The sequence below is a fragment of the Gymnodraco acuticeps genome, unplaced genomic scaffold (assembly GCF_902827175.1).
Source record: "Gymnodraco acuticeps unplaced genomic scaffold, fGymAcu1.1, whole genome shotgun sequence".
Lineage (NCBI taxonomy): Eukaryota > Metazoa > Chordata > Actinopteri > Perciformes > Bathydraconidae > Gymnodraco > Gymnodraco acuticeps.
Genome location: NW_022989894.1, coordinates 2,615,854 through 2,639,921, shown reverse-complemented (window position 1 = coordinate 2,639,921; position 24,068 = coordinate 2,615,854). Strand labels below are relative to the sequence as shown.

The 24,068-nt window shown below is 40.3% G+C and overlaps 1 protein-coding gene across 4 annotated transcripts in view; it reads left to right on the top strand.

Annotated features, from left to right (window-relative positions):
• The window catches only part of dnm1a (dynamin 1a), a 47,200-nt gene that overhangs the window by 12,586 nt on the left and 10,546 nt on the right, over window positions 1-24,068 (top strand). For 2 of the 4 annotated variants that reach the window (XM_034203680.1, XM_034203667.1), the window contains exons 6-15: window positions 1,120-1,280; window positions 2,779-2,921; window positions 2,997-3,132; window positions 4,710-4,777; window positions 5,453-5,591; window positions 9,625-9,711; window positions 10,303-10,373; window positions 10,514-10,565; window positions 11,727-11,738; window positions 13,980-14,093. In XM_034203680.1, the coding sequence (XP_034059571.1) occupies window positions 1,120-1,280; window positions 2,779-2,921; window positions 2,997-3,132; window positions 4,710-4,777; window positions 5,453-5,591; window positions 9,625-9,711; window positions 10,303-10,373; window positions 10,514-10,565; window positions 11,727-11,738; window positions 13,980-14,093 (983 nt within the window). Of the gene's footprint in view, window positions 1-1,119; window positions 1,281-2,778; window positions 2,922-2,996; window positions 3,133-4,709; window positions 4,778-5,452; window positions 5,592-9,624; window positions 9,712-10,302; window positions 10,374-10,513; window positions 10,566-11,726; window positions 11,739-13,650; window positions 13,681-13,979; window positions 14,094-24,068 lie in introns of all 4 variants that reach the window. The other 2 variants (XM_034203659.1, XM_034203672.1) reach the window with 2 other exon arrangements.

Sequence of the window (24,068 nt, the reverse complement as noted above, 5' to 3'; positions counted from 1 at the left end):
AAAACATTACTGAGTGTGAAATGAAAAGACAGAGAGAGAAATGTGGAAGAGGGAAAAAGCAGTTAAGAGAAAAACAGTGTATGTAGGAGCTGGCGTGTGTTTTGCGGGCTGCCCTTTATTGCTATGTGCTGATGCGGTACTTTTCTTTTCCGTTTGCACTTGGTTAGGACCCAGGCATGTGCTTTGGAATATTTTCCATGTCTTTTGTTTTTTTATATGCCCCCCCCCTCTTTCTTTTGCTCCCCGTCTCTCTCTGTCTAATCTGGATGTTCACATTTTACAAGGCTGCTGGCTCACAGTTGCATTTGTTATGGAGCATGAAACAGCCTTTAAGCGAGTGATGCATGAGAAAACTTAACTGGAGGTGAAATAGGATCGGCGTGAACTCTCCTCTCACTTTTTATTCTTTCTGTCTTTAAAACTGGACACACACAAAGAGACATTTATCCATCCTCCCTTCCTTCCTATCCTCTAATCATACCGTCACTTTATTCTTTTCTTGAATCCAATGTCCTCTGAAATGTTTTTAAAATCAATCAATCAATCAATGTTTATTTATATAGCCCAATATCACAAATGCTACATTTGTCTCAGTGGTCTTCACAGTTTGTACAGAATATCAGTATGACAATACGACACCCTCTGTCCTTAGACCCTCACATCGTACAAGGAAAAACTTCCAGAGAAAACCCACAGTTTAAAGGGGAACATGGGAGAAACCTCAGGGAGAGCAACAGAGGAGGGATCCCTCTCCCAGGACGGACAGACGTGCAATAGGTGCCGTGTGTAAATCGAAAAGATAATACATTTACAACATAGGTAATAAAAGATTATTAAACACAGTTTTAAGCGGTTTGGTTCTGGATGAGCTGTTCATTTTTGGTTTAACTGATCCGACACAGTTTAATTTCGCATTAGAGCAAACTGAGATTGCGCCGGGCTCTTTATTTTCTACATATGAAATATCTTCCATTTATATTTCCAGTCAGGCCACAGCTATTGAATCTGTTCCAGTCTGCTCTCAACATTTCCAGGAAGTGATAAAAAGAGTTGGATCTGTTTTTCTGCAAATCTCTCAGCGTTGCAGACTGCATTGTAAAATGTCTCTTGTGTGTCCAGGTTACATTGGGGTGGTGAACAGGAGCCAAAAAGACATAGACGGTAAGAAGGACATCAATGCTGCTATGGCCGCTGAGAGGAAGTTCTTTCTCTCCCACCCCGGATACAGACACCTGGCCGACCGCATGGGAACACCCTTCCTGCAGAAGACCCTCAATCAGGTGTGTAAAAGTAAAACAGAGTGAGAGTGTCAGCAACAGATTATTCAACGTCCATTGAATCTATACTGAATCATGACACACATCAAAATATATCAAAATATATCAAAAATACAATACGTACATCAAATTATGAGTCTGTTTTTTTTTCAAGCAATGTAATTTTAAAGGTCACCTATTATGCAACATTAACTTTTTTCCTATCTTTTATACATAAATATGTGTCTCCTCTGTGGAAAGAGATTCTGGAAGTTTCAGGACAAAAGATTCTCTCACTTTTTGTCCTGATCCATTTATATAAAAACCTGTCTGAAAATAAGATGATCAGATTTTGGCCACTTTATGATGTCATAACGATTTTTTGGCCATAAACCAACCAAGGTAACCCCCGCCCACCTTATCACCTGAATCTCCTCCTGTATAGAGCACCATTAGGCGCTTTCACACCGGAGTACTTTTCCCAGGAATAGTTCCGATAGTTCCTGGGATTTTGCGTTCACACCAAAAAGATCTGGAACTATAACTTTTTTTTGCAAACCTTTTCACCCCTTTTTAGTCCCTGCTAGAGAGCAGGGACTTTCCTGGGGAGAAAAAGGTTCAAATTTCTGAATGGCTGGGCGAATTGCAAACCACGCCCCGTAAAACTCAGAAAAGTTTTGTGAAGCCGCCATTGTATTTGCTGGCATTAGCATTATTAGCATTAGCCCAGCGCACCAACAGAGAGAGACTAATTTATGGCAACACAAAAAAAAAACATGGGAGCGGTGGAGATGAGGAGGTGTCGGCGTTCTGGTGATTTACTCGGAAGGCTTCAGTAGAAGCTGCTGGGAGTCCCAGCAGCTTCTACTGAAGCCAGTCCCCAACTCCGGGGACTTTGGGCGGCAGTATACGCCGTGAAGTTGTATGCGGCCTGCCAGTAAACCCAAAGCAGAAGAAGAAGAAGTGACGTCAGCGGCTTAATTTGCCTAATCCTCCCTCAGGGACTTATTCCGGTGTGAACGCGATCTGCTCTTTAGTTCCGATGAACTAAGTACTGGGAACTAAGTACGGCAAAGTACTTGGTGTGAAAGCGCCTATTGTGTTCTTTTTAACCAAATATCTCGCAGAGGGGCGTTGGGAGTGGCTCCTTATTTTCATCTAAAGTAAAAGACAGAGACTCAGCACTTTTGAAACAGGGCTGAAACAGAGGGGATTATGGGATGCTACAATGATCTGTTTGGTATTTCGAGCCAAACACTTCAGAGACATGTTTTGTATATATCTAAGACCTATAATATATTGATGAAAAACAGTATAATAGGGGACCTTTAATGAAACTAAGTTACTAGTAGTCGAGTAAACTGTACAATATTGCCTTCAGAAATGTGGTGCCGTAGATGTAGATAGTGACATGAAAAGGAAATATCTCAAATTGAAGTGCCTTAAAATTGTGCAGCACATTACTGAATGTACTCAGTTACTTTCCACCACTGGTTCTGACTCTGACCTTTGACCTGCACAGCAACTGACCAACCACATCCGGGACACCCTGCCGGCCCTGAGGGCCAAACTGCAGAGTCAGCTGCTGTCCATAGAGAAGGAGGTGGAGGAGTACAAGAACTTCAGACCTGACGACCCGTCCCGCAAGACCAAGGCTCTGCTGCAGTGAGTACACAGAGGAAGTAAAAATGAGGTAAAAACTGAATAAAAGACTGAACAATATTTCTGTCCTCTCCTCAGGATGGTGCAGCAGTTCTCTGTTGACTTTGATAAATGTATCGAGGGCTCCGGGGACCAGATCGACACCGCGGAGCTGTCAGGAGGCGCCAGGATCAATCGCATCTTCCACGAACGCTTCCCCTTCGAACTGGTTAAGGTCCGTGTCTTTCGGATTTAGTTTTTTGGGTGGAGGATTTCAGAATCAGAATTAAGTTCATTGCCAGCTACGTTTACACATACAAGGAATTTGCTTTGGTTTCTGGTGGTGCATGAAAAAAAGCTACTTTGAAACGAAGTGACAAAGTACTTACACGGTTAAAAAAGGAATAGAAAAAATAAACCAAGATTCAAGAATCATTAAAATAATTAATACATGTTATAATGGAAATATAATTCAAAAGACAATTACATAAAATGTTGGAAATGAATGAAATCTTGCATTTATAACTAGCTTCTTTATTTTTTATTAAATATCCGCTTTTGTGAAGTGATTTAAAATATGTTACAAAATTCAAACTTAATGATAACATCTGTCGCATTGGTGTAAAATATTTGGGCTCAGGAAATTCTGGTGACTTTACATTTTTTATTAATACTACAGTCCAAAAAGGATTCACAGTGACATAAAATGTAAAGAGAGTACAAACTGTGTACAACTGCCAGTGTGTGCAGCTTAAAAACCTGAAGGAAATACCAGAAATGAGCCAGAAAAAAAGGAAATTCTTTATATCTTTAAGAGTTTATAAGAAAAATGAGGATATAAAAATGTCCTACGTGAAACACATGTTCTCTCTGGTTCCCTCAGGTCTCTCATTCTGGGTTTCCGACCCCGACTCCCCCCTCTCGGTCTTACAGCTACTTTTCCCATTGTCCTCTCTTCACTCTCACTTCACCTCCAACATCACATTCTACCTTCTGTTTCTCCCACTCTGTCTTCATATCCATCCACATTGAATCCCTCCCTCACATCCTCTCTGCTCACCTTTCACATCATCCCTCCTCTAAGCATTTTACCTCACCCCTTCTCGGTTCAAACTCCTTTCTCTCCCTCATTTCATTCATCCCTTCCCTCACCCTCCCTCTGAGGATATAACTCTTACCCTCTGTGACGGAGGCTTTAGAGAAATGGCCTGTCTGTTTCCCACAGTGAGAACAGAGCAGGTTGCTTCCTAACCAGAAGCTTGACTCATAAAATAGTATAATATTTATAATAAATGCTCTTAAGGAAATGCCTTATCGAGGAAACAGGGAATGAATGAGTTACTGAAGTAATTAAAGTCAGGTGCTTTAAAAATGAAATATAAAGCAGATTTCTATATAGAAGATCAGCTGTTATATCTTAGTATGAGCAAGATTTGTGGAGGAGTAAGCATGATAAAGGTTTGCATTCTTGCTATCTAAAAAATAAAAGCAAAACGGCTAGAAACACATTTCTTGGAAAAAATAAATAGTAAAGCTTATATGTGTTCTTATCCAGTCGTTGTCAATAAGGCTGGAACAACTAACTGATTGAAAAATATCTATTGCAATTGATATGTCATTTGAGATGTGTTAGTTATAATGGTGGTTATTTTAGTAAGGAATTTTGCTGAACAATTTCAGCCCCAGTTCCTTACATTTTCAGCATGTTAATTGTTATCAGCTGACATGGTGTTTGAAAAAAAGTAATTGAGATTGAGAAATTACGAAAAAATGTATAAACAAACCTCCCTGCTGTCCCTATTTGTTTTGCAGATGGAGTTTGATGAGAAAGAGCTTCGCAAGGAGATCAGCTACGCCATCAAGAACATTCATGGAATCAGGCACGTCCCCCCTCTGCCTCACCCCTCCGCCCTCTTCCCTCCCTTTCTTTCTCTTTCTCTCTATCTCTCTGCTGGCCAAGCTGCTTTTAACTGACTTTTCCTATCTAACCACAAATACCTTTATTCTTGCGCGTTGTTGAATACTAACCGCATCGATACACTTGGTGTGCGCATAAACAGAAAACTATTGTTTTATTTGAGTGAGTCTATAAACTGTATTGTCTAAATGCCATACAAAATATAAAACGTCATCTTAATTTGGTGCCAAAAAAGTATTTAAAATAGTCTTTCTGAATCAGATAGTAACAGGATATAGTGAGAAGGAGAAGATGTCGGATTTGCGGGTAAATGTGTAAAATGTTAAAATAAATAATATTATATTTTAGAGTATTTTTAAGTACAGATTTCTTGAATTGAATTGATATTGCAATATATTTTTTAGAAAATGTTGAATTGTGGCTCTATCTTTTTTTTTGCCTCTCTTTTTGACTAGTTTGTGTCTGATTATATTTGGGGAAAGCTCAGAAATGGAGGGGGATTCTTTACAATTAACAATCTGAAATTAACACTTTTTACCCAACCCTCCTCCCTCCTTTTTTCTTCTTCTTCTTCTTCTTCTCCACCATCCACCTCTCTTTTTTTGGCCCTGTGGCTGGTTCTCTATCTGTCGGGCAGAACTGGCCTCTTCACCCCGGACATGGCCTTTGAGACCATTGTGAAAAGGCAGATTGGGAAGATTAAAGAGCCTTGCACCAAATGTGTGGACATGGTCATTTCTGAGCTAGTCAATACGGTTAGGCAGTGTACCAAGAAGGTAAACAATAAAAGTAAACAGTGGATAGCACTCTTTGTCTTCAAACCCCATCTGCAAAGTCCCTCTGCTGTTCACTCCCTGTAACCTGTGTGCCTACTGTATGCTTCGGACGCGTTGTAGAAATCTGTGCTGAGGAAAACCAGTGTGGAGGCTGAGCGGTTATCAAAATATGGCTGCCTATAAAATATAAAATATCAGAGCAGACTCAGCTCAAAACTTGAGTTCATGACTTTGATTCAAAGGCTTCGCTTTTACTTCCAAAAGAATCCAGTTTGAACAGATGATATTACCATTAATCCTTGAATCGTATTCATGCACATTTATGTTTTAGTGACCTCAGTTTGGTTGTTTTGGCACTGTCTTCTGGAGGATTTTGCACTGCTTCCCAATTCCACACTAAGGACTACTATATATGCTCTCAGTCTCATAGTGCACTGTTTCTGCTGATTGTATACATTAAGTCAGTGTTCTTTTTCTAATAGAACATGATGCAACATTACCTTTTTAATGCCACTTCCATTTCAATGTAACCCTTAGAAGGAACTACATGTATTTCCTATGGAGTTCTTCTGCACACAAGATATGATTTTGTTGTCGCAAGATATTACTATATAGTTATTTTCATCTTATTTGCACATATAAGTATGTTGTGTGCAAAACTAAGAGCTAGAATTTATTGTGGAATTTGGACACTTTTCTTTAAACCTCCTGCTAAAGATTATATGCACTAAGTAATGATTTCAAATAGATTTTTGTAGATTTACCAAAGTAGTTTTCAAAGTACTGGACTAATAAATACAATGGTATTCACATGTTATCATGATTTAAAGTGCCTGGCAGCCATATTGGATGACCTCAGCTCCCAGACTTCCTTGTGAGTGAGGCTGCAGCCGCACACCTGCAGCAGACGGGAGCCATGACTTTCGTTTTGAACTCCTCCTCTGGGGCCGCACTCTCAGAAACAGACCCTTGTGAGTGTGGCCAGGAGAAAAGGCAGTAGTCTTTGTCCAAATTGATCCACTGTGACCAAACCATTTTTACAGCGGTTGGACTGCAACAACCTGGAGGCCCTGGGAAAACAAATGTTAGGCTCCCACTGGAAGTCAGAGGTTTAAAGGAGGGGTGGAAGGAGCAGAGGGTCACACCAGGAGGGATCAGGGTGTTATGGCTGACCGTCGGGGGTGCACAGCTGCTGTCTCGCGGTGCTTTGAGTTTCTGGCTGGTGGAGTTGTGCAGACTGGAAGCTCTCTCTATGTCTTCTTCTTTCTCTCACCTTTTCTTTCTCTGTTGATAGAGAGAGACTCCAGCGCTGTCCTGTACTAGAATGACTTCAGGGGAATCCAAATGTCTCACTTGCATTTTCCTTCTTCTGTGCTGTTTACCCCCCCACCCCCAACCCTCACACCTCTCCTTGTCTTTTTATCTTCTTTCTTCTTTTCCATTTCCCATTCCCATCCTCCTCGTTTGTGTAATATTCTTTTCCCTCGCCATCTGTTTTCACTCTTTTGTTTTTTTGTCCCGCGCCTCCACTTTTTCTTCGTCTGACCATTCCTTTAAGTCGTCGTACACATTTTTCATTTGGTGCTTTTACTTCTCCTTTTTATTATCCTTTTTTTGTTTTCTTTCCTATTTATTTTCCTGCTCCCCCCGTGCCCCCTGCCTATCCCTACAGGACGGGGCTGTTCACCCCCGATCTGGCCTTTGAGGCCATAGTGAAAAAGCAGATCCAAAAGCTGAAGGCGCCCACACTGAAGTGTATAGATATGGTAGTGAGCGAACTCACCTCCACCATACGAAAGTGTAGTAACAAGGTAAAATGCCATAGAGAAGCTAGCCACCCTTTGCTATTGCTTTTAATCACTTGTAAGGGTAGACCGATGGCTGGGCATTGAAATCAGGGGGTATTTGTTTATATGTTAATATAAGCTCATTAGATGTTTAAACACATTACATTTTATTTTACTAGTTACATTGACCAAGTTCTTCATCGTAGTTTAGAGCATAAGCAATAAGCATGCTAACATTTTCTATTTAGTCATTAATGAAAGTAAAGGCAGATGGAAATGACATTAGTTTTGCAAACCAAAGTATTACACAAATTGTTATTTTTGACTTGATGATGGCGCTAAATGTAAATGTATGGGATAAAAAAAATCTGGCAATACTTATATTTATAATTAATATGTTCAGAATAATTAATAATTGTAAAACATTGGAATTTACTGTAGGTTATGCATTTGCAGAGCAGGTCTAATATTTACAGATTAAAGCAGAAACACTATATCTAGATTCCTCAGCCAGCAGAAATAGGTCTATCCTTACTCCAGATTTGCTACTATTTAGTTCGCAAATGCAACTTTTTAATTTTGTCTTGGCAATTATTGGGCCTTTTATGACAAGTTAACTAATTGTTGCTTCTCAACCTGCATGATAAATACTTTTATTTGACATCATGATGTCGAAAAACCCTTTGATTTCAGGTTTGCTAAAATCCCTTTTTCCCTTTCCTCGTCAATACGAGTTAATAATAAAGTGAGTGATTGTGTAGTTCCACTCACTGACCCAAGGAGGGTGTTAATATGTATCTGGTGTCCTCCATCCTGTCGTCCTCTAACCCTTTGAACCTGCTGCTTCCTTGCAAAACCCAGCGTGACCTCCTTTGGGTTTCTCTTCCCTGTCACACTTAATTTCACCTTCAGAGACAAACACTATTTAAAGATACTGTCTTATAGTAGACAGTGGGAACATCACAAAGTGGTCAGTTTGAAGTCTTCCTCCATCCCCCTTTCTCCCATCCCTGCCTCCCTGCTCCTCTGCATTGCATGTCAGTCTGAATCACTGTGAGTGCCTCTGCCTGCAGCCTTGTTTATAAAACACAAACATTTCTTTAGACAGTTTTTATGACCCTGAACACCTCAGCCTTTGTCTATCTTCAAGTTGCAATGCACCTTTCCAGTGGCACAAGTTATGTCACTTTCAATTGATTGAAAAAATCAACAATTTATTGGTTTTGTGTTATTTTTCAATATTGAACTAAGCTATGGTTGCTTTTCAATTATATTTAAACTTATTTCCAACAAATAACAATGTGACAATACACGTTTTATTGCTTGATTCTATAACATATTTACCTTTCTTTCAAAAAAGACACATGATAAAACAATTAAAAACTATAATATTTATATGCAGGCTATCTTGCCAGTGTTTTCTGAGCCTGGAGTAGTAGCAAAAGCAGCTCTTCCGCAGGCTATGCTGCTGTTCTCTGATGCATACAAGTGACACATTAAACTGTACATCACATTTCTTGCGAGTGCCTCGCATATCAGAAGACGCGGGGACACAAAGAGTTGAATGGCACGATGATTGACACTGTTATAAAGCATCTATTCATTATGGATGTCGTCTGCTTTGTAATTGGATCCAATCCAGGAAGCAGTAAATCTGCTTTAGTGCCAGAAAGAAGTCCATATCCATCACTCAACACAACCATCTGAGAGACATGAAAGATGCATTGTAACTTGCAGCGTACTACTCTCTTTCCTTCTGGCGCTGTGATTTTGTTTTTCTTATTTTTCCTTTTTTCTTCACACTTCTCCAAAAGTGTTTTGTGTCTCATTGGAGGCCCACCAGCGTCTGCGTTCGTGGGTTTGCAATGAGCTCATGGAAAAAAAGACCCGCAGTGTGCTGGGAAAAGGAAGCTTTTCTGCCAGGAACATTGTTTATTCTGTTTGTGTGGTAATATCACAGACTTTGCACTATTCTCACTATTCTTCTACATTTGTTGCATAATGGTAACAAATGTAAGTTTGGATCATAAAATGGATTCTTAACGCAAATCCACCCACTGATCCCAGACTAGAGCTCCGTCTGGGATAACCCCGTTTAAAACATCACCTGTTTTACTATGTTTCTGTTACATATTTAGTTGTATTGGTGGAACTGAGTGTTGTGGTTCAGTGAGGTGAGAATATAGTGGTGTACTGAAGGTTGTGTGTTTGTTTTACTACCTACACACTTTGCTCTGTGCTCACAGCTGGCTCAGTATCCCATGTTGAGAGAGGAGATGGAGAGAATCGTAACCCAGCACATCAGGGACAGAGAAAGCCGCACTAAGACCCAGGTAACACACAACAGAAATGATGAGTACGGACCAAGTTAATTGTATTAATAATTTTTAAATTGTCTAACTGTCAGGCAAACATTGTCATTTGTAACTTCATTGGGAACGTTATGTTCAATTATCTCAGTATGTTTTGAATCTTGTAGGTGATTAAAAAAAAAGGTACTGTAGTAGTTTTCACTGGGATTGTCTACTTTTTGACAAACATTTTTTTACGCTGCTGCAACACAAACATTTCCCAAATTGGGATCATTAAAGTAATATCTTATCTTATCTTACTATGCCACAAGAATACATCTAAAGATAGATAAAATGTGTTGAATAAGGTTACTTTGACTTGGGTAACATTATGGTAGTTTCTGTTTTAAATGATAGCATTACAACAACACTCATGACAGGTTGAAAGTCAGCCTTGCACACCAAATGAACATAAAAACAACATTTGCGAAGCTATGAATTGATCCTTAGGAGATCAATAAGTGGACATTTAGTGATCTACCATATATATTAATCTTGTGTTAATAATTATAATTATGAACTTTTGAAGCTTTGGCAACATTTAAAAAATAAAGCCACTTTCTCTCTGTTCAGGTGCTGCTGTTGATAGACATTGAGTTGTCGTACATGAACACCAATCACGAGGACTTCATCGGATTTGCAAAGTGAGTTTCTCTCTTTTCTTCTTCTCCATTATAGAGAAATATATATTTATATAACGATCCACAGTCACTGCGGTGATTAGTGCTTAGAGATTTAGCAGTTTAATACCATAATACTATCTGATTTTTATTTTTTTGTGTAGTGCTCAGCAGAGGATCAACCAAATCAACAAGAAGAAGGCCGCTGGTAACCAGGTACTTTGATCACAATATCATCGCCATCAAATACTGCCAGTTTTATGAGACTTTTACAGGTTTTACTACAGTACAGCCATAGAAACAGGCTGACCTCTGGAGTGTGTTTCGTCTGTTGGCCAACAACGTAACATCTGAACTTCATACAGTCTTTCCCTGAGGCTTTATTCTGTTAGCACTCAGCTCTCTGTTTTGTCCATGCTAAATGTAGCACGGCTATACAGTATCTTATTACCCTGGGCAACAGTCCACGTCTTACATAATGCAGTCCTGTACAGTGTGTGTGCATGTTACACACTAATGTACAGCAGTCGTCCAATTATGAAACATTTTGTCCCTTCGGTGGAAATCAAGGATAATCCAAACAATCATATTAATTAAAAACACACATACTGGCAATGTTACGAAATCCTGTCAAAAAACGAAATCTCTCCATCTGGATCTTGAACTGCATTAAATGAACAAACATGTATTATATTAGTATGACTGTTTTTTTCATTTTAGTAAGTGCATAAGGTCATGTGAATTCTTTTTTAAAATAATGGTGACAATGTTATGAAACAAGAAATAACACGTTTTTTAAGTACCTCACGGTTTCGTTTTTCATGGGTTTACTTTACACAAAATGAGCACAATCAATAGGATTTGTTAAATGTGGTTTATAAACACACCATTCGGCAGTGGTCCTCATTCTCGTCTCGACAAGGGTTACGGTGATCGACAACAGGTGAAGGCCAACTCCAGATGTCTTGCTACATTTTAGCTGTGCCTGCCATTTTCTTAGCTTCCTTTGGGATAGATGCTTGCGATCTAGCACCTGGTTGCTATATTTTTATATAGGGTGATGCCAAGAAACGTCTAAAATGAAGAAAATAAAAAGAGAAAATACAGGCAAGGCCACACACTTCGGATCAAATAACACATTGACATTAACCAGTCAATGACTACACACTATACATATGAGGTAACATAAACACACATTGCATGATTTACATTCTGCTTTTACACAAAGTTCTTCTATGTTTCCTACATTTTAATATTATTCTCGTCAGCCCTTGGTGTTCTGGTGTTTCTATTCTGTTGCCTGTTTCCTTTGAGTGATTTCTTCTTTTTCTGTGTCTCGTCTTCTTTATCTTCCTCCCTGTGGTGTTTCTGCTTCAGGATGAGATCATGGTGAGTTGTGTGTGTGTGTGTGTGTGTGTGTGTGTGTGTGTGTGTGTGTGTGTGTGTGTGTGTGTGGTGTGTGTGTGGTGTGTGTGTGTGTGTGTGTGTGTGTGTGTGTGTGTGTGTGTGTGTGTGTGTGTGTGTGTGTGTGTGTGTGTGTGTGTGTGTGTGTGTGTGTGTGTGTGTGTGGGTGTGGGTGTGGGTGTGGGTGTGGGTGTGGTGTGTGGTGTGTGTGTGTTTGTGAATCTGTGCATGTATGCAGTTATGCTTTCATGCATCTGTGCTTCAGTCTTTACGCTCTGCATACATATTTGTTTAAATGTGTGTGTCTCTTATGTGTTAGCTTCATGCTAACTACCAGTACGACGGGCAGGTGGCTGAGGTGGGGGATGCTTGGCTGCTGCCCTTTCCTTCTTTCTCAGATGTGTCACTTACACAAAATGTTTATTATCGTACAGGGCTTCTTTACGCTGGGTTGAGTCTCGGTTTGGAGAAGCTAGTCATTGCTTTAACCCTGAGGCAGGTTAGCTCTGGTGGTGAAAATACACCCAACACTAGTCATTTGAACTAGATTCAAAGATCCAAAGGCTTTATATAAAGGTTGCAATTGACCAATGTGCAAATAAAAGCAGAAAAAGTAAAATATATGAATGTAAAATAGAATAAGATAAGCTATAAACGTAAATAAGAATGTAAAATCAAATACGCTCAAGTGGAATAAAATACTGCTTATTGTTCAAATGAATAAATACATGAGCTGTAAACGGACGAATGCTATAAAGATTTGAACGCTCTGAACAGAGCTCAGGGGTAAACAGTCATAAAAAGAGACATTTACTTGTGTGTTCTTGAATCTCAAAGAGGAATAGAGTGGAGACGGAATAGATTTTCTTTCCTTGGAGAGAGTTATCAAAATGTTTTATTAACAGGTCACTAGACTTCCTCTCTTTTATTCCCTGCTGTCTCTCCCCGATTCACTGCAGTGTGTTAGACACATGTCACCTCCATAGATGTCGGTTGTAATAACAATCTCTCAGATCGGGGTCAAAGGTCAGGGGCACATTGTAAACAAAGTGGTGATCTTCACTTCCTGTTTACAGATGGATATAGTTAGCCCTACAGCTTCTGTTCTCTTGATTTAACACCCTCCTGACCTCTTGGATTACTAAATATAACTTTATTTTAAAACTTAGTCCAGATCCGAAACAAATCTTTAGATAAAAAAAATATTCTGAATAACGAAAATATTTAAAAAAAGAAATGCTGCTGAGATTAGCAGGCATGCAATTAAAGGATTTTTTATTGTAGTTTTTTATTAAGTTTTTCCATACCCAAATTTGAACGTTTAAGGATAAAGAGTGTTGTATGTAGAGCCCTCTGTGACAAATGGGTTTATATTTTGTCCGTCAATAAAAAAAGCGTCTGGTGTCTCTTTAACTTAATCCATGGCTTGAAATCGGTGTGCAGGCGTTACTTTAAAAACCTCCTTGGACATTTGACTTTTCTGGATGCCCTTTTTGTCTCTTATTTGATTATTTGACTCTCTAAGCCACTTCTTCAATAAAACATCAGATTCGTGACTCTTTCTACAGCTTAGACACTAGGCTCACTTTAGAGGAAATTAAACATCACAGGAAATGAAGGTTGAAATGAAAGGGGAGTGCATTTTTGTCAGTTAAGCTTGATCACTCCATGACTTCTCCTCAAAAAGCACATACTGTATAAACCAGTCCGGCTCCTGCATTTCATTGCATGGCCTCAAAAAGGTTTGAAATTGGCCATTCTTGTTGTAGCCTCCTCACTCCCCCTGCCCTGCTTGCTGTCCCCTTGCCAGCTGTTATGTGCTGGTACCTGAACAACATTGTGTACTTGGCCTTTAACAAATGCCCTGCGTTGGCGTTCTCTCCACATTCTCATTCAGCCGGAGAGAGGAGTTAGCGATCGGTTCAAGGTAAATAACACGCACACCATGTACTGTATGTGTCTATAGTTTCCTTTTGGTGGAGAGAATGAACTAGGAGAAAGAAAAAGAGTGTGAGGAGTGTGTTTAGCCAAGTAGGTGAGTCTCCTTAGTGTTGTTGTCACTTCCTATCTCCACTAGAAGCAGTGACATTACATGTTACTGTGCTGAGCATACATGTTAGTGATGTGCATATTTGTGTTACCAGCACAGACTGACAGATTGGGTGTTTTTCCTTTAGTATGTTATGAATAATCATTTTGCTTTCTCTGCTTGCCTGTGTGTCTCAGGTGATCAGGAAGGGTTGGCTGACCATCAACAACATTGGGATCATGAAGGGAGGAGCCAAGGAGTACTGGTTCGTCCTCACTGCAGAGTCCATGTCCTGGTACAAAGACGATGAGGTGAGAAGCTGTTCACACACAATCTCATGTAAACACAAACATTAAGATCACACCTGTACATTTCTGTATAAGGACACTTAAAGCCTTTTTGATTGCATTCAAATCAACTCAACAAATTGCAAGTGGTCCGAAAAGAAAGACGTGTTGCTGTATTGTGATATATTATTATGTAGGTAGCAGTAAGCTTTGTTTGGCTCATGCATATGCCCATGTAAAAGCGAGCCTATTTAAAAAGTAGTTCAAATTGTTGAATTCAGGGTCATGCTAAAAGTAGAAAAAAAGCATGTTTTAAAAAAAAAAAGAAGCTGTATTTACAATTATTCAGTTATACATCTGATTGTTAAGAAGCTCCATTTACTTATGCACGGGATAAGATATCTTCCCCTCTGTCTGAACACCATCAAAAGTATGCTGTTTAACAACAGACCAATATATTTTCCTCCAAAATGAAAATACCAGGAGACATATTTCAGTTGAACGAGTTTCCATCAGAGAGATTATATTCTCTTTTTTATCCAAACTGTATTCCAGCTCACTACGCCGGCAATATAACGGTGGTTGGTCCGACTCCTTTGCAAACTGAGATGTTTTGACCCGGCGTGCTTTTTAGTACTGGATCAACTGGTCAGAGCGGTGTCCCATGATGCTTTGCAGAACTATTAGGAGCTAGCCACAGTCTCACTGTCTCCAGGCCTTAGCCACAGCCGCTCTGCTCGCTAACATGTGTGTGTGTGTGTGTGCTGCATTTAGAAGGCCTTTTACAAAGAGTCAGGACCCCCCAGCATGTCAGACATCGAAGCTGGCACACACATGTGCATACCAGAGCCCCCTGCCCTGTTCCCAATTACACACACACACACACACACACACACACACACACACACACACACACACACACACACACACACACACACACACACACACACACACACACACACACACACACACACACACACACACACAGGCACAGGCACACACAGGCACACACACAAGCTGCTTTTAATAAACGTACTTTATTTCAAAGAAAGGGCACAAAGTGAGCAAGGGACTGGATTGTAGGGGAGGAGGGAGGAGTGTCTCTTGTTAGCAGCAGAAGTAACAAGGACCATGTGAAGTGAGAGAAAGTACGAGAGATGGAATTAAGAGCATGGGGGGAGACAGGGGGGAGGAGAAAGGTCTGCGGTGGACGTTTTTCTTTATATCCTCCCTTTATACCTCTTTCCTCTCCTAATTTCCCATTGCCCCCTCATACATCCTTAAAGATGTAGGAAATACTTCTTCACCCCACCTTCACTAACTTTCTGTCTCACTCTTTCCTTGTCACCCTCTCCTTCTCTGTCTCCACCTCTCTCCCTCGCTTCTTGTACTGTATATTTATTTGAACATGCAGGGAGACCCAAAACCAACACATGGTGCCGGTGTAAAAGCTCAGTGCAAAGGTTGAAGAACAAAAAAAAACCTTTCCATTTTGCATTTTTTTTCTATCCAAGCTGAACATTTAGAAATAGTCTGGTCACACAAGCACACACGCACTAGAGGTGAAAGTACGCCTGAGAGCATTCACTCACATGTGCACCTGGACTCGCCAAAATACACACAGTTAATAAAATGCTGGAAACTGTTTTATGTTTAAATTGTGAAAAAAAAGTATGAGAAAAAAAGCTTTTGCAAAAGTGCAGCAACATTTTATTGACTGCCTCTCGTCATGGGGAAAGCCCCTGCCGCAGCCTGGTAAAATACACACACACACACACGCACGCACGCACACACACACACACACACTGACACACACACGCACAAACACACAACCCCTAGAAACTAATATAACTTCAACCAACTACTGGTAAATCAGAACCAGGGCGAAAGAGGTTGTGTGTGTGTGTGTGTGTGTGTGTGTGTGTGTGTGTGTGTGTGTGTGTGTGTGTGTGTTGTGTGTGTGTGTGTGTGTGGTGTGTGTGTGTGTGTGTGTGTGTGTGTGTGTGTGTGTGTGTGTGTGTGTGTGTGTGTGTGTGTGTGTGTGTGTGTGTGTGTGTGTGTGTGTGTGTGTGTGTGTGTGTGTGGTGTGTAGGCATGATTCAAAGTCTGTGTGATTCAAAGTTGAGACATACTGTAAGTAGTCAAAGTTTGCCTCCTTCACCTTTTTCATCTCACACGCATATTTAGCTTTCTTTTTTTTCACAAGAGTAATCAATGCTAGTGTTTCCAGGTGTGTTGTAGTGTGTGTGTGTGTGTGGTGTGTGTGTGTGTGTGTGTGTGTGTGTGTGTGTGTGGTGTGTGTGTGTGTGTGTGTGGTGGTGGTGTGTGTTGTGTGTGTGTGTGGTGTGTGTGTGTGTGTGTGTGTGTGTGTGTGTGTGTGTGTGTGTGTGGTGTGTGTGTGTGTGTGTGTGTGTGTGTGTGTGTGTGTGTGTGTGTGTATGTATATAGAGGTGGCCAAGGCTGTATGTTTATTTTAGCTATGGTTTCTGAGCTCCAAATCAAAGCAGGCTCAATCCCGGGAGAGACGACTCAGCAGTACAGGCAGAGATGGAGGGATGTGGAGGGAAAGTGAGAGGGAAATGGAGATGAAAGAAGGAAGCAACTTAAAAATGTGGGGCGAAAAAAGATGTAAAAATAAATATGCAAAATGTTGTTGAGAAAGGAGCCAGAACAGAGAATCAATCCTCATTATTGTTGCAGTAAAGTTTGGAGTTTTTGGGATTGGAAGGAGTGAATGTTAATGGGTGGGGGGAGCGCTGCGGTTGCACCGACATTGTTTCCACTGTTTGGATGACCAGGCAGGCAGCTTATTTTTCAAACTCTTAGTCAATAGAGCCAGAAACACTGAGAAAGTATGCACACACACATGCAAACACACACATATACACGTATGGAGTGTAATGCGTGATTCCATGTTATTGCGTCTTGTCATGAAATACTGCTGGTTAACATTTTAATGAGAAGTTATCAACTCTATTTTTCCCATTTTTGTATTTTGATATTGTATAAAGCAAACGACTTTTTTCAGTTTATGCGTGTGTAATTGTATCTTTCGAGTGTTTGCATCCGTGTGGTGAGACTTAGCTTGTAGATGCCGCCCCACAATGTGATCTCCTGTATTTTATACAATTGTCAGCAATCAGCTCTAAGCATGTCCAATCGCAATTATTCTTGTTGGATAACATGAATGCAAACCACAAAATAGCTTGGTTTTATTTTTCCCTCTCACTCAAAGTATCACATTGTTATTATAATGTCTTTGTTAAAATGAAAATCTGGATTTCTTTTTTTAGATATTATCCAATATCATAGTGTTATAGTCAGAGGGAAAGTGGTATTAGAGGTATTTAGATTCAGAAATATAAGTAACAATACATTGAAGTCCTGCATTCAAGGACATAACTGTTTTTTAGAAAGGTGCTATTGTTGTGTGGATAGTTTTAACTACAACATTGTTAAATAGTTTGATGGAGTTGTGCTCAGGCTAGGGATCGGTCCCCTCTTTAAAAAGTATTTCAAATGAATAATTGAGTTGGATAGAGGCAAACACAACGTTCTGCCACACAAATTCATTTGATTGACTTTTCTCTTATATTTGACTTTTTGTGACATTTATTGGATACTTTTTTTATCTCTTTGGGCCTTGTGTATTTATTTGAATGAAACCATGTGAGAAGTTTAAAGGTGAAATGTATTTAAAGTAGAACTGCCAAAAACTCATAGACATCTGAAATGAGTAAAAAGTTCAGTATCATCTTCTGAGATGTCATGAACTAAAAGTATAAAGTAAATAGTAAAGTTAGGTATCCTACATGTGTGCGGGCCTTTTATCAATTTTGAATAGTTCAAATACAGACACACACACACTGGTGATAACACAAGATAAACAGAAATGTTCAAATAGCTTCTCTATCTTGCCTACCTTTTAAAAATGTAAATGTTACAACTATTAGACACACAACTCTACTAATACATCTACTGAAATTAATCAAAGTTAGCAAATATGTGAGCATTTAAAAAAACAAACAAAAAACAGAAAGAAGTAATGGACCAAATGATGGAAAAATTGTAACAATGGCACCCAAAGGGGTAATGGATGAATAAGAGTGTGTCTTATTTAAAAGGAAACAGTAGAAAAGTGGGTTAGAGATTGCAAATGAGAAACAAGAGAGGAGTGAAGACCGCAGTGTGTCCGAGTGGGCCGGGGAGGTACACAGGGTGGTTTGTGGGATAATTCAAAGTTTATCCTGCCTGATTGATGAGATAAATGAGTAATGTTTGTTTGTTTTTAAGTAAATTATCATTCTTTCTACCTGATTGTTCCGCACATATCCAGAACATAATGTCAATACAAAAATCATTTGAGAAACAAAGCCTGAGATTAGACTCAAACAGGAACCAGACAGATAGAAAACACAGTCGTGCACTTAATGTCTTCTGGCATATTGTATTTGTATTCAGCGTGTGTGTGTGTGTGTGTGTGTGTGTGTGTGTGTGTGTGTGTGTGTGTGTGTGTGTGTGTGTGTGTGTGTGTGTGTGTGTGTGTGTGTGTGTGTGTAGTTTGTAATTTTGATATGTGTGTGAGACTCTGCAGGCTCCTTTGAAGAGGGCTTGACAGACATTTAATGCATGTGTATAATAACACAAGACATGGACTTTAGGGTGTCATTTTTCATTTAATATATTTTCATGTTGTTTTACTTATCTTATAAATCGTTTTTTTGTTTTGTTTTAAAGACTTACCTGAGATCCAATTGACTCTTTAACCTTGACATAAGTGAGAGAATTTCAAGTTAATAAATATCACGTTTTACAAGATTTACTGTAAATGTGTTAAGTAAAAAAATAAACCCTCTCCACCCTTGGAACTGCCCACCATTGGCACTATTATGTCATACAAATAAATTCAGCCCCAACACGCCCTCAACAATTTTGATTAAGAAGTGCACATTTTATACTCTGGCGGTTTATTTTACTATAAAAAGTATTTTAGCAGTTCATTTTGGCCTTACTGTATCTGCGATGTGTTAGCCTAACAGGATTAGGGTTTGGGATTACCACCCTTCCTGGTTTTCCCCTAATTTGCATTTTATACAGGAATGCCACAAGTTAATGTTAGGACTCTACATAATAAGCATTTACCGGTGTGAAACCTTTGCCAAAAACTTGCAGCTGAAACCCCCTGAGTAACTTCACACACATGTGAACGTTTTACCTTAATTTATTCTGACATCACACGCTCACCTCACATGTGAGTGTTTCAGTTTGTACGTTTGTTCCTCTTATGCGCCCGTAATTACATCTAACAGTATTTGCTTCACATGCAAAAACTAAGAAACTATTCACAGGTGTTTGTCTGTTCCCGGCTCACAGATAAATATTTTTAAATCCCTAATTGTGAGTTACATGATTTTTCTAAATGTATCTTTGCAGAGTTAAACACAGTTTGAACAGAGCTTTGCCCTCTATCAGACAGCAGTATAGACGTGAGGGGATTTTTACGTGTTTATGTGGTTAGCGGGCTGCGGTGCCCCTTCCCCCTTTCTTTTACTCTTTGGTGGTCAGCAGTGATTGATCACATGTCCCGGCCAGCCCCTAGGTTGTAACACTGACCTTCTGCAGAAGTAAACGCAGAGTAGATAATTAACTGCTTGGCAATTAGCTGCCAAACAGGAAGGTATCGCTTTGACCTGCCAGCCGGTGTTTGAAACCGGAATGCTGGCTGAATGTGTCATTGTCATGTGGACACTTGAGTTCCAGAAAGTTTATTTGTGTTTGTGAGCATTCCCACAGGAAGAGCTGAGCAGAGCACAAAGGCTGTCACTTTACTAAAGTCAGCTGAATCAGCTGAGATTGGTGCAGAAAAAAACGAAGTAATGATAGCGAGAATCACCAGCCAAACTAAACATGTCATACAATAAATGCTTATTTTTTCACTATAAGAAAATGTGAGCGTTATCCCTGTGAAAATGGACATTTCAGATTAGATTTGTTTTCCTGAAACATTTGTCTAAAGCTGACCAGGGAGATATAAAAACCTTTGTGTCTGCTGATATCAAGTAGCACTTCCCATGATATATGAAGTATTAGAAAGTGAGGACACTGGCACGCTGCCCAAGGTGATTTGTTATGAGCGTTATTGCACAACCTTGAAGCTCAATGAGTCACCGACAGCTGTGTGTTTTTATACATTGTCCCAGAATAGCTCCAATCTAGCTGTTCCCAATAGCAATGCTCTCGGCCTAATTGCTGTTTGGCAACATGTGGACTTTACTTTAAATAATATCCAAACAGCATTAAATTTCAAAAGTTGTTTCTTAAAGACAGATAATCACTAAACTTAGATATTGCTCGCCTAAGTGTTTTTCATTTTATACCGTATGTAGACTCAGCAATATTTGTCTCTTTTTATAGCGGAAAAAAACGTAAAGTTCGCCACAAATGGAATCATTTTGTAATTAATGTAATTTGATTGAACAAGTATAATTTGGCATTGAGTGTAGAAGCTAAACAATCTTCACCACAAGTTCTTCAAACACAAGTCCCCTCTTTTTTATGTCTTTCCCCTTTCACATCACGTACACATTACAACAATTTTTTGAGAGAAAAAACTCAATAGGGCAATGGTGGAAGAATGGAGGGAAAGAAAATCGGAGGGAGGTAAGGAGGAGGGTTGTGAAAATTGCCGTTGGCTGCCACCCAGGGCCCAGTCTTTGTGGTAATGAAGGGTTAGAGGCAGCGTTATTGCTCCCAGATGCCGTGCGGCTTCTCTGCAGCCCTTTGATGCATGGCCCAAGTCACCAGGACTTTTCTATCAGACTCCGACCAACATACACACCACACACACACTCAGACACACTGAGATATGCAGCCCCTTAAAACAACATGGATGCATGGACTATCTTCTTTGTTTTGCCCACCAAACTACACAGATATGTTACAAAGTGTTAATTGGATATGGTTTGTGTAAGGCCCCCATGTGTGCGTACACGCTGTATCGTTTCTGTGTGTGTGAGAGAAAGGCTGTATTTCATCCACATTTTGAATTAGTGTTTGAGATGTTTTTTGGAAGGTATGCAGAGTGGTGGAGTGACTTTATGAATCCAGAAGTGAACTTCCTCTGGCTCCTCATAATGAGCCCGCTATTACTCACTAGAAAAATAAAACCATGGAAAGTACTTTGCTCCAAACACCACAGGTTAACTACCAAGTGCAATGCCTTGTGTGTGTGGGTGTGTGTGTGTGTGTGTGTGTGTGTGTGTGTGTGTGTGTGTGTGTGTGTGTGTGTGTGTGGTGTGTGTGTGTGTGTGTGTGTGTTGTGTGTGTGTGTGTGTGTGTGTGTGTGTGTGTGTGTGTGTGTGTGTGTGTGTGTGTGTGTGTGTGTGTGTGTGTGTGTGTGTGTGTGTGTGTGTGTGTGTGTGTGTGTGTGTGTGTGTGTGTGTGTGTGTGTGTGTGTGTGTGTGTGTGTGTGTGTGTGTGTGTGTGTGTGTGTGTGTGTGTGTGTGTGGTCTAGCATTACTATACTTGTGGGGACCTAAATCCGTTTACACAGTCACGAGTGGGGACTCGCCTCCCTTATGGGGACAAATTGGAGGTCCCCATGAGGGGAATCATTAATTTCAGGGTGAAGACTTGGTTAGGTTTAGGGTAAGGGTTAGGGTTAGGGTTAGGCATGTGTTGGTTATGGTTAAGGTTAGGATAAGTCTCCAGGTAATGCGTGTAAGTCAATGTAATGTCCCCTGAAGTGATGTGTGCGTGTGTGCGTGCGTGCGTATTGAGACAGCAGGTAACCAACATAGTATCCCAGGTTAAAGAGTCAGTTCCCCCTTTGTACTCCTCCTTTGCTGTTTTGACAGGTGTGCAAAACCTCATCATTGTGTTGTCACAAGTTGTTTTATACAGAAGTTAGCCAGCTACAAGACTCACAGTTCTTTGCAATAGCATTTAAACACAAAACAATTTCCACCACTCAGACCCTGTTGCTATGTTGATTTGAATTGGAATGTTTGTTTTACTCTTCATTCTATTTCAATTGTTGGCTGATGTGTGATTGGGGCAGTCAGAAGTAGCCAAAGATAATGGCAGACCATCAGAGTTGTAAAAAAAAGGTTGATAAGAAGAGCTTCTGGTCTATCATGGAGGATGAGTCCATGCATCGTCATCTCAAACGTGAAGCCTACAAGGTGGCTGACCTAATTGCACAAGACTCAGCTAACCGGAGGACTACGAAATACAAGTTGGATGATGGGACTCCTGGAGAAGGTGTTGAGCAAAACTTCTGGACCTTGATGGAGGATGAGGCCATTCATGCCCATCTGAGGCAGGAAGCCTTTAAGGTAGCTGAGATGATCACCAGAGGAAAGGGACCAAGTCTCAAAACCGTGGAGGTTAAAAGCCTGGCTGAGGTGTCCATCCCTCTGCCATCTTTCACTTCCTCTCCTCCTACCACAGACAAGCCATCTAAACAGACTTCTCCAAAGACTGATGAAGACAAGCATCGACTGAAGCCCTGTCCCAAACTAAGCCTGGGCAAAATCTTCAAACTGCTTAGCTCTGATGAATGGCAACAAAAAATGTATGGTTTAACATCTATCCAAGACCTTTTACAGAATCACCCGGAGGTAGTGAAGGCCACACTTCGTAAAGTATGTGTGGTTGTCATAAAGGAGGTTAAAAACCCACGCTCTATGGTGTCCTGCGCTGCTATTGCCATCCTGGGTGAGATGTATGCTCACCTCAAGAGGACCATGAATGACTTTGTGGAGGAAACAGGCCACGCTCTCATACTAAAAGTGTCTGAGTCCAACAAATTCATCCAGCAGAAGGCTAATCTGGCTTTGGACGCCATGGTTCAAAACTGCAGTCCCAGTTACACTATTAAAGCCCTGAGTGCGGGGCTGGGTCACGGAAGCACTGCAGCTAGAGTCAGCGCTGCTCTGCACCTCAGACAGTTATGCCACATCCTTGGAGCCACACAGACACTCACAGGTGGCAAAAACTTCACCAAACACTTCCTAATGGCTGTTAGCAAAATATGTGTGGATGCTGCTGTGGACGTGAGGCGCCACGGACATGACATCGTCCAAAACATTTCCAGCCACAGCGCCTTCCGAAAGCAGTGGCAAGAGGCTGTCCCGGAAAAGGAGAGACGTTTGCTGGAGGAACTCGTGAATAAACTTCAAAAACAGCAAAAAAGACCCGTGGCACAGGACTGTGATAACGTCACTGTTGATGATAACTGTCAGTAAATGTCTTTTATCGATTAAAACTTGAGTCCTTTATTTAAATCACACAATGGCTTAAATGTTTTAAAGGTCACCTGTTGTGCAAAATCCACTTTTTCATGTTTTTTTATACATAAACATGTGTCCTCTCTGTGTAAAGAGATTCTGAACGTTTCAGGAAAAAAGATTGGCTCACTTTTTGTCCTGATCCATTTATATAAAAACCTGTCTGAAAATGAGCTGATCAGATGTTGGCCACTTTATGATGTCATAACGATTTGTTTGGCCTGTGTAACTATTAGCCAATCACCAACCAAGGTAACCCCCCCCCCACCTTATCACCTGAATCTCCTCCTCGAGCACCATTGTGTTCTTTTTAACCAAATATCTCTCAGAGGGGCGTGGGGAGGGGCTCCTTATTTTTCATCTAAAGTAAAAGACACAGAATCAGCACTTTTGAAACAGGGCTGAAACAGAGGGGTTTATGGGATGCTACAATGCATGATCTGTTTGGTATTTCCAGCCAAACACTTCAGAGACATGTTTGTATATATCTGAGACCTATAATATATTAATGAAAAACCGTATTATAGGGACCTTTAAGATGTTGCTTGTACAATCTCCCCCTCAAACAATTAGACTCCAGTGGTGAAATTTGCACGTTTAAATGCTGTTTCCAGGTCAATTTTTAATGTGGTGTATTAGGTCATAGTTTTGCAAAGGGAAGGGAAGTCTACTGACAGCTAAGAAGTGCGTTAGCCATCACACATCCATA